This window comes from Bombus fervidus, chromosome 13 (genome assembly GCF_041682495.2).
Source record: "Bombus fervidus isolate BK054 chromosome 13, iyBomFerv1, whole genome shotgun sequence".
Taxonomy (NCBI): Eukaryota; Metazoa; Arthropoda; class Insecta; order Hymenoptera; family Apidae; genus Bombus; species Bombus fervidus.
The window spans coordinates 8,633,412-8,648,052 of record NC_091529.1 but is presented as its reverse complement, the minus strand read 5'-3'; the positions used below and the strand labels follow the sequence as shown (position 1 = coordinate 8,648,052).

Below are 14,641 nucleotides of genomic sequence, written 5' to 3'. Positions count from 1 at the left end.
ACAATTTGTCAACAAATAGAGCGATCAAATAGTTTTTAATTTATGTAAAAGAATTGTCTAATTCTATATTAGGGAATTTATTGATATTAGTATCAATTTTAACTTGTAAAACTTCACTAATAATATCAGTTAGATCGTGCAAGAAGTACCTGATAATGAAAATTAGAAAATCATGTCTTGTTATTGAAAATACGTTTCTTCTCGTTTTGTTGATGAATTTTAAATGGTACTATCATAGTTGATTGAGGGTTAAAATTCATTAAATTAATTTCTTCTTTCTATAAAACTGTTCAATATATATACGTGCCTACTTCAATGGGACTTCTAACGACTTTTTTAAACAAGAATATGTTCCGTGGAAGGTTGCGTTGCCGCCATTTCTGTAAATCAGGTATAATGTACTATACAAATGTTATTCAAGTTCCTTCCATTTTCTATGTCATGTATTTTTCAATTTTTTATGCGCACATACACACGATTCGTTTGTTATTGCATATTATAGTAATACGAAAGGAGTCGCTATCGAAAACATTAATCTCCTCCCGTCCTTTATCTTAGTCGATGGAATTAATTTCGATTTCTTCGGTTTTCTCGTTCTCCCGAAAGAATTCTACTTCTAAGTAAATACGAGAAACCCGTATACACGATGTTCTGAAAAAAGTGTCGTATAAAATATTTACTAGACTGAGGATGTTTATGCGATTTTAGATTTTTGTAAACATAACTAAAGAAAGTGGAATATAAATAGAAATTTCTTTCTATTACTATTAGTACTAAATATTATAATAAATACTCTACTTTCTATATTTTATGCGTTCTGTAGATTTTGCATTTTTACATGTCTAAAAAATGCATAAGTATCCGGAGTCTAATAATTACAAATTATCAAAATAATGTAGAAAAGCGCGATAGAATTTTCATTGTAAGTAAAGAATATTATATTTTTATTTTTAATACCATGAAGATATAAAAAAAATATCTGGTGAACTTATGCATAACTATGCAGTGACCTTTGAACAATTTAATGTTTAGAAAAGATTAAAGTTGAAGATCGATATATTTGTAACTAATTATTTATATACCATGTTTGTAATTCATACGACCAATCGATTAAAAATCATTGCACGTGAACTTGATTCATGCAATACCATTGGCAACGAATATAAAGTGACCTTGAGAAATTGAATCAAATAGATTTCTTTTTTTTTACATTTCATGGTATTCTGAAATAAAAGTATGTTATTCTATTTGAACAACTTAAGAAAGGAAAAAAAAAAATGATAAAAAATAATTATTTTAGACGACACTTATTTTGATACACTCTTATATACACGTAAATATTATACATATGTCGACATAACGAAATCAAACGTTATTTTAACAACGATAAACTGTAAAAAAAATCAATAATGCAGTTTCACCTAGTTTTCACAATTAATCTTTTTTCCTTTGAGAGAAAACATTTTGCATTTTTTTTACTAACATTACTTTAGAATATCATTAGTATCAACGAGAATATCGTTAGAATAAAGACAGGAAGAAAAAGATTATCTGTTGTAAAAATTGTAAAAATTGTAAATTGTAAAAAAAAATTATCTGTTGTAAAAATTCGATGCCAATTTGTGTTCAGGGATTCAGTGAAAAAAATTAGGTGAAACTCGATTATCGAAATTTTCGAAGTACATACATACACACATGTATAGCGGTGCTGATACATTATTTAATGAACACCAGAATCAACATTTTTCAAGGTCGTGTTTGCAAGACCAACTAAAACATACACCGAAAGGGATCGAAAACCGGCGTGTGCTTAATCAAATATTAGATACTTACAATTAGTATAAAAATAAATCGTATACAGTACTGCCTTATAACGAGTTAGTTGAAATTAAATCTGGCCAGTTAGCAAACGAGAGTTTATTCCAGGAATTTTTATTCTTTGGGTAAAAGAAATGGATAGGATGATCTAATAACATTCGATATTTAGATTGGTTTCAGAGTTTGTAGATAGTCATATATGAAAACGATAACGGCAGTCAGTTACCAAGACGTATCACTTTGACCGGTTAAAATGGCAGTACTGTAAGTTACAAATCTATAGAAAAAAAAAAAAAACTGTACTGGCTTTAGATGCGATTTCGTTTCGATAAATCACTATCCGAGATATTATTTCGGATCCGATAACGAGATCGAATTTTAATGTAAATAATTTCCCCAACATTTCTCCAATCACATGTAAATGTGTAATATTCAGCTTTATTATCTTCTAGACACGTGCGAATTGCAAAACTAAAGCAAGTCGAATCGTTTAACTGTAATGCTTGACAAAAGTATTACAGTTACATTTAGCTTATTATTGTAGAGGCGTTTTTTCCTTAATCTCGGTGCTAGAAATAACGCAAAGAAAAAAACTGAAGAAATAATCGGTGAAATAATTTAGATACGAATTACAATTAGGCTACGAAAAATTATCTTTTCGTAAAAACAAAGTTTGTTTTACGCGTCCTTAGTTTACCAGATTTAGCTAACTACCGCTACTTTTATTTATGTTTATAAATAATATTAGTCGAGGTCTGGTACAATTATAAACAATGTAATTAGTATTTTTGACTAGTCTATTGACTTATCTATTTTAATTGTTTACGAATTTCTAGAAGCGTCGCATATAGATTCTTGCTCGGCGTGTTAAAGAAGCGTGAACCGGTGATAATGTGTTAATTAGTTGATACTATATGAAAATATTTTATATATAAATTATTTTCACTACGGAGGAGGAAACTCCAAGGTCCGGTATAGATGAACGATTTGCGAGAACGTCAGCGGCGTGTCACTCTTTTGCTGCGTTTTAGAATAGCATAGATTTATATGAAGTAGTTTATACGGGAACGTAAAACGCGGCGGCAAATTAACGCAGAAATTGGACTCATAAACGCAGTGGGAAATTACCGCGGCGGTTACGCTATCACAAATCGCTCGACTGCACCGGGCCTAAATGGAATGTTATGCGGCTCGTACTAATTTATATATGTTCACAATTTTCGCATAGCTGCGTATAATAAATGTACTATAAATTGTTAAATTTGTTAAATTGTCAAATTGTTAAATTGTATAAATTGCCAGATGTTATCAAATGATTCGCACGTGTCTATCATCGTTACTGCCGAAAAGTTTTTATGAATTTTTTGAATGTACATTTAGGGCCTTATCACGCACTACCTGCTGCGTCGAACACAAAATTTACGGACCATTTAAAACCAAGAAAAAGAAACAACAAAAGTAAAAAAAAAAAAAAATGTAATATGAATAAACAAAGCGAACCATATCACGCGGATAATTACGTTCCTAAGAACGAAAGCCAATCCGTGTTAGTATGTACGGTAATGCAAATGATAAGCGAAAACACGTTTGATATTTATCATCTAACGTAAAAGTAACGAAAAAAAAAAAAAAGAGACATAAACGATAAACAAACGAATATGCCTAATTGTATAAAAATTGTGTATAGTTCGTAAACATTTTAAGATGAGAACAGAGCGAGAGTACGAGGCAAATTTAAGACTGTATCACAAGGAAATAATATGTTTACTTATTTTATTCTAGAATCAGTAAATAGACGAGCGTGCGATGAATTGTTAATACGAATCCGACATAGGTAGCGATGCAATGTCTGTATTCAGAAATGTTAGATGTATCGTTAAATTCGAGATATTTCTTGAGAAAATATGATCTTTGATTGAAAAATCGAATTTAGCGATACGACCACACTAACTAATTTTAATTAAAAGTAATAGATTTGTATCCATTTATACCTCGAATTCATGTTACTTTTATTATACTGGTAGAATGATGGAGCTTAACCTTAGAATTAAAAGATTAACCTCCATAAAAACTATCTATTTCCGTATAATAATAACATTTTCCGTTATTGATAGTATTATTATTGTTGTATACGCTAAATTGTTGATTCAGACAAGAATTAACCAATTGAGTTTCTCGACATTGCCCAATGAATCAAAGTGATATTCGTGAAAAGAAAAGATTTGTGAAATAAAACGAAAAGGTGCTATCGTTTAAATCGAGCCTTACGTAATTGGAATTAAGCAACGAACACGCTTGCGATTTATCGTCGATAAATGTATTGTATAGTATTTCTATAAGAAGCTTCGTTACAGGTATAATCATTCGATAAATACCTAATCGCTCAAAAAATACTTTCGAAGACATCTCTTCCCTTCCATTCTATCTTCCGTAGTAGACTATTTCAAGCTAACATTAGTTCTGCTATCAAATTGTTTCTCGACAGCTTTTAAGATTTTATCAATAAGAAATCGATAACATCAATGAATCGAATAGCGAAAGAAATAAAGTGAGGATAGGTTGGTGCTTTGTTAATTATGCAGTTTAAAATTGTTAAACTGCATAATTTATACAATCATTATCTAAATATGTTAAACATGAATTAATTTTGTTTTGCTCTCCATTTAAGGCGGGATATTCTAGGTATGCTCAATGCGCGCGTCTGCGTCAAAAGCAGTCAAATTCAAATCAGATACTGCGAAAACAAAAGCATACTTTTTGATTGAGATTGCGTTGCTCGTGTGACTTGGGTTTAAGACTGCTTTTGACGCAAACATTTACGTACATTGGACGCACAGGACGCAAAGGAATTCTCGTCTTTAAGCAGTGCGGTGTGTTGATACAGAAAATGCGTCCATGGCAGTCCGTGTACAAATAAAAAGTTTAGTGTCGGTTCCCAGGAACAAAATGAGAAAAATGACGTTCAACGCGTTAATGGAAGACCTGAAATGAGTTGTAATTTTGAATAGTACAAAAGTAACGAAAGTAAATGTAAGTTTGTGACGAGTGTGAAAAAAGTAAAAGTTGAATGGCTTTTCCTTACGCACCGTTATCGAATAAATTTTGGACACTTCGCTATATTTCCTTTAATTAATAGTTTATCCAGCATCTAAATCACCGTGCTTTAGATTGTAATGTCCATTAGGTTTTACCTGTAAGTTCATATGGTACAAAATCAAGTTTGCTCAACATATCTTATGCATCATACGTAGGACATGTGCAAGTTAACTTGTGCTTTAAATCGACACTTTTCCTTTCAAGCTAGAGATAAAATAAAGAATACATGGAAGCATGGAAATTATTTTAATCTTATTTGTTTCATTTCCTTTAACATCCTAAATTCGATTTGTAGTTCGATGAAAATTTTAATAAAGCTGCTTTTGTATTTTTATTTCATGTTATGAAAATACAAATTGCTCACACATGTCCGTCAAAATTACGTGATTAATGCAGAAAGCACATTATATCATAATCGTAAGTAAATGCGTGATATTTCATTGTCACAGTATATTATCCTCTTGTGCACTACTCAAAACAATTACAAATCATTCAATAAACTCATTATGTCGTTAAAATATACAAATTCTCAAAATCTCTTTAACTGGTTAACCCGTATAAGCAATAAAATCAAAATATCAATCAAATATCCTATCAAGAAAGTGATCAATAAGTGGAATATATGTAGTATATTATTAATCTACGAAAGAATATATATACATACACATTTATTATAAAATATAAAAGATATAACTATATGTATGTTATCAATATATACTTATTTTTTCTTGGATGCATTATATGTACGTTTATGAAATTTGAATGCAATAATTTCCTCATTTACAAAGTTTAATTAAATCTCCATCATTTACTAACCTTACTTAATTGTTTTGAGTAGTGTATCTATTTCATTAAGAAGAAGAATAAGTCTCACAGCTTATAAAAGGATTAACATGTTTCGTGCACGAACACAAAACTAGAAAACGAGATTTGAAAAATGGAAAAACGTTTGATGTAAAGAATATAATATTTTTAGGATAGTTGATATATCGTTCAACAATGTTCCTCCGCTTCGTTACCTTTGTACGATATTAATGATAACGATTTCGTATAAATATGTACAGACAAAGACGATTAAAGGTAATGAACACGCAAAATAAAATATCACACAGAGACAGACGGTAGGAAATGCCCTACTGCGTTTTATGTTCAATCGGGAACTGTATCATTTTGTGTTTTTAATCCTTGAGAGAGGCAAATGAATGGATTATTGGAATGTTGTGTAAAGCGAAACAATAATCAGACAATAAAAAACAATCATCTGTGAAGGGAAACGTCGCGTTACAAATTTGAAGATTTTGCTCATCTCCAATGATCTGAATCAAAAAAATAAAAAACAAAATGGAACCTTCAAACTTCTTGCGTCTTCTTGCGATATGTCGTCCCTTTGAAGTTATCTTGTTAATTCAGTAAGCGTTCATAAAGACGGATACTCACCGGCGAACAGTACACGAACACTGTTAATCACTCGTAATTACAAAATTATAAATGATTCAAACTATATCATGTTTGATCTTATTTTAATTAGACAAATGTCATGAATAAGGCATGAATTTGTTAAGTCGTTGCTCTAGTTCTTATTTACAGTTAAAAGTTTTATTTAGACTTTATATTTCATGTAGTTGTATATGACCATATAGAGTTAGAAATTAAGAGAACTGAATATTTGTTATTTGCTAAGTAGAATTTTCATCATATTTTCATGAATTTGTATTCTTTATACCGATGAGACATATGTGCATTAGCTAATTACATTCTTTAGAAAAATGGGGTTAGGACAGTTAAGAACTAGGGCAACGAAGTGTTTACAAGAAGATTGCGTAATGGTTATGGAATATCTAGGAACGGTATTCGTGAGATGTTAGCCGGTGTGGATGTCACTTTCAACTTCTCACCGCGAACAAAGGATTTCTATTCCCACACTTTTCGAGTTCAAGTTCGAGTTTGTATTTTCTCTTGATATGCAGAGTCCTATATTGTTCGCGAACGCTGGTGGAGACGCACTTTAACGCGATCGTTTTCCTGTATTGCTGTTACAATCACTAGTCGTCAAGAATAATCGTAATGGACAAGGATTAAAATCACAAACACGAGAAACTGTCTGTTACACTTTTCGACCTGTATATATTGTCTGTACCGATATTGTAAATACACTCGTTTGTTCACCTACACAATCAATTGTATACATATACTGATGCAATGTATTTAACAGAAAGAGATCTTGAACTGTTCGTTGTTCCACGACACAGCTGAACACGCGTACATTGATCTTTTTTTTGTTCGATCTTTTGATCACAGAAATGCTGAATGATTGCAATGGACATTTTAAAATTTTGTTCGGTGAGAAACAATCTAATATTTTTTAACATAAATATTGTTAGATTCTAGAAGAGATAGAATTTCTTCTCCTTTTGTCTATTTGTTTTACATTAAATTTTTATAAAAGACCTATGTCTTTTGGGATATTTTTTTAGACATTTTCAACGTCGAAACTCTTTTTTAATTAAGATAACGGGACAATTGACCTTTGGGCATTGTAATTTCTTTCTTTCGAAATATATAATTGTGTATTTGCAATCGTTCAACATTAATGAATAAAATTTTTTTACTGCTTACCAAAAAATGTTCTGATTGACTATATATCATTGTATTGTCAATTACAGTTTATAAGATACTTTGTAGCAATTTTTATCTCCTAAATGGATTCAATCTATTCCGTCTTTTTACACATTCAGCACGCTTATTATTGTACATGTATATTATAACGATTCTCGAGTCTGGTTGATCTAAAAGGAAACGCCGTACCAAATTAGGCTAATTTGCTTACTTGCAATGTATTGCTATAAATTCGAATCTCAATCTGTATTGATTGGAATGGTTAAGAGAAAGCAATCGACTGTAATAACAAAAAAAAGTATATAAATAAATAAATATATATATACCCTTGTAGTCCGGTATGGAAATAAATTGATTAAAATATATATAACTGATCTTGATGTGTTTTCTTGCTTTGTGGCATGTGCCCACCTTTCCTCAGCCGCCATATTGCATTTTTATATCCGGGCAATATAACACTTCCGGTCTACATATAACCTTTTACATATTTTATTATAATTTATTACAAATTATAATAAATTATAATATATACTATATGTACCTTACATATTATTATTAACGATATGACAATAAAAAATTTATATGAATTTGTATCAAAAGATATATTTATATCTCAGTTTTTAAATTTCAATTATAATAAATAATTCCATAAGATTTGAAAACTATCTAAGTATGCAGGTGTAGTAAATGGTGCATGCACTATGTTCTTTAAGAATATCAGAAAGCAGTTTTTTTTATAACTTTCTCTATTGTAATTAATGAGTGAAAATGTGTATCGGTTTTTCATAAATATCAGATGCACTTTTTTACAATTGGATGAAAAAATTATTACAAGAGGGAAATATACACATTTTGTACATTTTGTAAGCAATGTATAGTCGAAACGGAATATTTTCATTTTTTGCATGCAGGAATTTTAAACTGAACGTGAAACACACGGAATTACGGTCATGTTAAATCGCTTTGGAAAAACAAAAGGATCGCTTTCATCGACTTTACTGTCTTAGCTTTCACAATTAGAGCTGATTCTATACAAGTATTACACTTGGACCGTTTCTAATGGAAATAGTACGAAATTATTCGATGTTAACTGAAATAGTGACAAAATTGAACCATAGAAAATTCAAATAACGACGGAAGATTCGTAGAAAACAATTTTACTTTACATCGCTTTCTTCTGAACTACAAAGGGAGAAAAAAGGAAATCTCGTTTACACGCTTCCTGCCTTGTTTCAACTATATAATTTACGTCGTGGAATTTTTGTAATTTCGATCAAGTTTCATAATTTATAACGCTATAAAGTTCTTTTTGAACAAATTAACAATGCTAAAAATGTTCTCGCGAACAGAGAGAGTAATTAAACACGCTCAACTCGTTACTTATCTCGACGTCACATTGCATTCCTCCTCACTTTCCTTGCCTCATGGAAATGGCCTCGATAACAGCAACTCTACAAGTTGCTTCAAAAAAGGAAACAAACTATTATTTTTAGTTCTCAATATCCTCAATTTATAATTAACACGTTTTTATGCAAAAGTTATACAGATCCTTTCAAAACATGTCTTCCAATTTTCAAATTTGAACATCCTTCCTTTTCTCATGGAAAAATATTCAATAAATCTTTTTATTTATGATACTTATATTATTTAATTATATTTTAATAAAGTAAATTCCAAAGATACCAATGTCATCTTCAAGTTTTTGTTGTTTTTGCCTTTTATGAAAGAATTAATTTCAAAATCGAGAACTGTAAGTATTGGTCGTCTGCTTCTATAAATTAATTTGATAATCAATGTAATATAATGATCCTTTTCCAAGAATTTTATGATTGAATTTTTGAACCGTCCTCTAGGTTCACTGCTCTGCATCACTGACATTCTCGTTGTAGTGAAATGACAAGCTATACGTGCGTTTATGTTTCTCAGCAAGAATCCGCTTCTCGAGAGTAATGATTAACAGGTCTGTTGGTAAACACGCTACTGCATCGGGTAATTCGACGTCAAGCAAAAAAGCGATCGTTCCTCCGATGCCTCGATAATGCGTAATTACGAGAAACTACAACTAAATGATTCATAACGGATTATACGTTACAAACTGAAAGGAAGATCTGTAACGCAGGATGTGTTTAGTAGGCGAATTGGGTTTCTAGATCTAGACATCACCATGAAAATATCTCCATTTCTAAATTTTATAGTTTAAGATTGAATGACGTGTACATTTTTTAAATCCTAAAATTTTATCCCCAAGTCCTTTTAGGTACTAAGTTAGATTCAAATTAGACAAAAATTATTTTAAATAACACATTTTTTAATTTCGATCTTCAGTCCTTAACTCCTCTTAAGTATTAAATTATATCTGTGTCAAGTTTATTAGATTTAGCTCAATTGAGGTGAACCAAAATTAAGTACTAAATTAAACACCAAATTAACATTAAATTTGAATAATTAGATCTAATCCAACATTGGATGAAATATAATCTACATAAAATTAAGTATGAATTACATTCACTATCTCATTAGCAGAGCTGAAACAATATCCTAAGTCTATTTAAACTCAACGTAGAGTCAACTTTCCTTTTCCCATGAAGATTTTTCTTTCTCAAAGAAATAGTCTTTAAAATTCCTATCTGAAAAGCAACGAAGAAGATTTGTTTCTATTCTAAAGGAAGTATGTAATATGTAAGTTAATTGAGAATTAAATAGACAATAATAAAAAAAGATTCATTGATAGAAGGATCTTATTGCACGCGTTTGTGAAGACACACGATTCATAATCGCATCTAAGAAAAATGAACGTTTCTAATTGGTATGAAAAGAGCGAGGAAGAAAGACAGTGATGGCAAAGAGGTAACTTTCGTTAGTGAGAGCGATATTCGTCTGTTTAAGAGCTGCCAGTTTCCACTGGTTCGTCGTGATCGCAAGTATGCATATTCCCCTTCTTCGATGGGAATCGTCAACGATCACTTTCTTCTAAGTAAGTTCCTTCGAAGGATTTACTCGTTCTAGTGAACGATCCGCAACAAGGATTACCTAGTCGTACTCTCGTCACTTGCCTCTATCATCTTCGTTAAAGGTTGTAAACTTTCGTAGATATCTTTGTTAAAGTACCTTTTATTCGTCTATTTTATTTTCTTCGATTATGCGTGTCTTTTTAATACCATTGTGATGTTGTCTGAAAGATTATAGAAATTAATTAATTGATTGATAGTAAAAAAATTGATTTGTGTACACTGTGAGACTTAAAACATTCAAAGGTATATTAAGAAAATTCATTATCAATAAAATAGTAAAGTTCAAAGTGTATATCGTTATAATTCAATATGAAGAGTATGAGACAATAAAGTGTACGGGGTTGAAGAAGATAGTTGTATACATGGTGTGCTTCCCTTACTGGAAATGAATCTTCGCGGTGGGCTGGCGATACTTCTTTTCATTCTTGCGGAGATCGACTGCACGATCCTGAGGATCGTTCAGGAAGATCATTTCTGTAAGTATAACATAATGTTAAGCTACCGTTTCTATAACACTCATCGTGTATTTTTTGAATATTGTTTATAATGTATTTTTAGATATTTTTAAAATATTGTATGTCTTTTAACTTTTTAAGGAAGATCATTTTTATTTTTCAAGTTTGATAGCCATTAAACATTTCAATGCAATGTCTATCCAATATAATAAATAGATTGTTTGTACCTTTATGAGAAATGGAAAAGTGGAAAAGTCTGCAGGATGCATTTAATATGCTAAAATAAAAGCACTAATAGTATCTAGTGGGTGACACAGATCTCCATTTAGATTTTATTTCTGTAACTAAACTGAATTAGAATTAGAAACAGAATTTATAGAGGAACTATTATATACATATATTATAGAACTATTATATGCATTTTGTATACTTTTAAATCTTTAAATTTCGCGTGAATTCATAAAAATTTGCAATCTACAAATAACCATTTCGTCGAACCATTGAATATATTACGTATTTAATTGATATTAGTTGACTATCAGTGAACGTCAACGAGGTGGGAAACTTGAGTTTTTGAATAACAGCTTGCGGATGTCCTTCAGCATCGCATAGGCAGCCACGTGCGATTCTGTCGGTGAAAAACGTCACTTCTTCTACTGTGGACAAGCAAAAGAACGTCGGGAGTACAACGGGTCGAATATTCAACGGGAAACCGAGTAAACGAGGCTCTTGGCCCTGGCAGGTGTCTCTACAACTTCTCCACCCAAAGTTAGGATTTATCGGTCACTGGTGCGGCGGCGTTCTCATTGAACCCACTTGGGTCGTCACAGCTGCTCATTGCATTCATAAGTGGGTTTCACTTTTCATTGGATCTATACGAACTTAGCGACGAACTTCCAGATTATCACTGTATAGGGTGTCTAAAAAAAGATTTATTAAATTATTAGATAAATATACAATGTTGTTAGCCAATGAAATTTATCCGTATAAGTAAAGATTAATTAAATATAAATATATATATTTTGTTCACCATCGATTTATAAACTGACCCGATATTTACTTACAGCGAGCTTTTCAATTTACCGATCGGCGCACTGTGGACAGCGGTGGTTGGGGAATGGGAATTAGACTCCGGTGGACGAGGCTCGGCAAGACTACCTGTTGAACGAGTGATCCTCCATGAGAGATTCAACAATTACTTACACGATATTGGTAAATAAACAATTTTAATCCTAAAATGGTATCGTTGGCTCGATAAGAACCTAGGTAACTACGATAGTTTGTGTTAAAATTACTAAAATTTAGGATATTCAATTTTCTCTTAGCGCTGATGAAGTTAGCTAGACCAGCTCCTTTGTCCAAAGTAGTACGAACGATATGTTTACCAGAGCCAGAAGAGGAGCTTGCGAATAGACAATGCGTCGCTTCTGGCTGGGGTCGATACGGACCTTCTCAGTCACTTTCCACTGCGCTATTAGAAGCCTCAGTGCCATTGCTAGATCTTGAAAAATGCATGAAAGCTTATGGGAAATCGGTATCGCTTCGAAGCGGTCACCTCTGTGCTGGTCACACTGATGGCTCGACCGGAAGTTGCGTGGTAAATAATCAATTTCTATATTATATTAACTAAATTTCTGCCGAGTAAAAATCTAAGCTGGAATGCTTAATATTATTATATCATATTATACTGCGTGCGAGTAACATTGTTCTAATCTTATTATTTCAAAAGCAATGTTTTTTATCCAAATTCTAAAACATTTTCATCATTTGATTTCATGAAATTTAGAGTTATTACTTTCGTCGTTACGTAAGATATCTACCACCGATCATCAAAATGCACTTAAGTAGATTGGAATCCTTGCATTAATGCAATCTGGCTTTCAATGACAAGGCTCTATCCAGATGAACCTCGTCAATTCCTTTACTTATAAAATTGCTATTTGTACCAATGTGAAATTAACATTGAGATCTCTCCATACTCATCATACTTCGATTTTAATACTCTTTCTGAAACATTTACTATGCATTATAGTAAATATTTTTTCCTCTTAAGGATATTCAGTATTACATTCGCATACCTAAAAAATATTTTCAACAATTAGTTATAAATATTTTAAAAAATTTTTGAATATACATATATATATATATGATATTAAGCAATATTTTAAGTTATAAGATAAAAGTATTGTAGTACACATTTCTTCGTTTCGAGATTAGTAAAATTTGATTCAAATATTTTAACAATATTTTCAGTAATTAGTGTCGTAAATGTTTTTAGCAATATAAATATACATATATACATTTGTAAGTAATGTTTTAAATGATAAAATAGAAACATCTCTTAGGGTGATTCTGGAGGACCATTACAATGTCGTCGCGCAGACGGAGTATGGCAATTGGCAGGCGTCACTTCTTTTGGATCAGGATGTGCTCGACCAGGATATCCTGATGTGTATACTAGGATACAGTATTACGTAAAATGGATAAGAAATACTATGAACAATGACGATGATACGCAATTCTTATAATTTTAATCAGTATATTAATTCACGTGTACCTTGAAATGTAGATAATATTTATGTAAATATTATTCGAGTAGACCATTGTACATATGCATATACGCTCTCCTGTGTAAGTTTTAATACAAATAATTTTTAATAAAAAACAAAGTACAACGTATTCTTCTATTTATTATATGCATCTTATCCACGCAAATTTACCATAATTTGGAAACAATCGCAAAATCTATGTACGAATAGAACACGCTGCATCTGAAAACCATAAAACCTCGATTTCAATAGGAAATAAGACCAAGCATATACATATACATTCACGTGTTATGGAAATAAAAGCGCATCCACTGCACTGGTAAGTTCCAAAGAAAAGCCATTCGCCAGGGGCTAAGGTATCTTCCTATGCCCGCCAACGTACATTATAATATACAGTGGCTCATGAAAGTATCTTAGCATTTGTAGAAAACTTTTACAAGTATATTATAACGTATTATCTATTTTTTTTTATTATTTTATAATATATTATATATAAATGTAAATGTATGACGTGTGTTGTATGAAACTCTTTGAAATCTCCTTAGCAATGCAATGAGCCCAGTAGTTGTGGTACAATTGGCAAGGAGTAAATCCCATGTGGAAAAATGAACAAACAATACAGAATAAAATTTTCTTATTACTAAATACTTGTAATATACCCTGTATTACAATGAATATCTATATACAACGACCAATTATCTGATTCTCGTACAACGATCATTTTCACTTCGCATAATAATTTCATATACGACAGAAAACATAAATAATCTTTAATTTATATTTTTACAGATACATTTTACCCTGTATCCTGTATGTTAGATCGTATATATGCAACATGTTAGTGTTGGATATTTTATGGGGGGAAATACAATTTTTAATAAAACAGTTGATTGTTATTAATTTAAAAACAAATTGAGGGTCAGTTCCTTGTCAATTGTACCATTATTACTGGGACACCCTCTATATTTCGCTAAAAGGTTTCTGCAAGTGTTCAGATACTTTTGTGAGCTGCTGTATGTATACTTCGAAATGATACCGATGTTTCTATACCGGAAATACGACCACATCTGCATTTATATGACTCTCATAAGGGAAG

The 14,641-nt window shown here is 31.3% G+C and overlaps 1 protein-coding gene and 2 long non-coding RNA genes across 4 annotated transcripts; 1 reads left to right on the top strand and 2 right to left on the bottom strand.

The window, feature by feature from the left end:
* Positions 1-1,438: 1,438 nt before the first annotated feature.
* LOC139993867 (uncharacterized) lies at positions 1,439-5,564 on the bottom strand. Its single transcript, XR_011801478.1, has 2 exons — positions 4,905-5,564; positions 1,439-4,800 (listed from the first exon to the last, which is right to left on the bottom strand). It is a non-coding gene; the product is annotated as an uncharacterized lncRNA (long non-coding RNA).
* A 5,045-nt stretch (positions 5,565-10,609) lies between these two features.
* Positions 10,610-12,553, bottom strand: LOC139993665 (uncharacterized). Its single transcript, XR_011801430.1, has 5 exons — positions 12,445-12,553; positions 12,061-12,154; positions 11,224-11,916; positions 10,922-11,015; positions 10,610-10,702 (listed from the first exon to the last, which is right to left on the bottom strand). It is a non-coding gene; the product is annotated as an uncharacterized lncRNA (long non-coding RNA).
* Positions 10,680-13,700, top strand: LOC139993664 (chymotrypsinogen A). 2 transcript variants are annotated; one of them, XM_072015585.1, is made up of 5 exons: positions 10,680-11,017; positions 11,581-11,845; positions 12,063-12,208; positions 12,322-12,593; positions 13,342-13,700. In XM_072015585.1, the coding sequence occupies exons 1-5, from the start codon at positions 10,927-10,929 to the stop codon at positions 13,522-13,524; spliced, it is 957 nt and encodes a 318-aa protein (XP_071871686.1). In that variant the 5' UTR covers positions 10,680-10,926; the 3' UTR covers positions 13,525-13,700. The 2 variants fall into 2 exon arrangements, with proteins under 2 accessions (XP_071871686.1, XP_071871687.1); XM_072015586.1 differs by having other exon boundaries at positions 11,599-11,845; positions 13,342-13,698.
* Positions 13,701-14,641: the final 941 nt, after the last annotated feature.

Excerpts from the sequence above, each read along its gene's own strand:
- LOC139993664 (XM_072015585.1), top strand. The coding sequence starts at position 10,927 with ATGAATCTTCGCGGTGGGCTGGCGATACTTCTTTTCATTCTTGCGGAG. Across the intron at positions 11,018-11,580 it reads CGTTCAGGAAGATCATTTCT|CTTGCGGATGTCCTTCAGCA; the intron begins GTAAGTATAACA and ends TTTGAATAACAG. Across the intron at positions 12,594-13,341 it reads GCTCGACCGGAAGTTGCGTG|GGTGATTCTGGAGGACCATT; the intron begins GTAAATAATCAA and ends AACATCTCTTAG.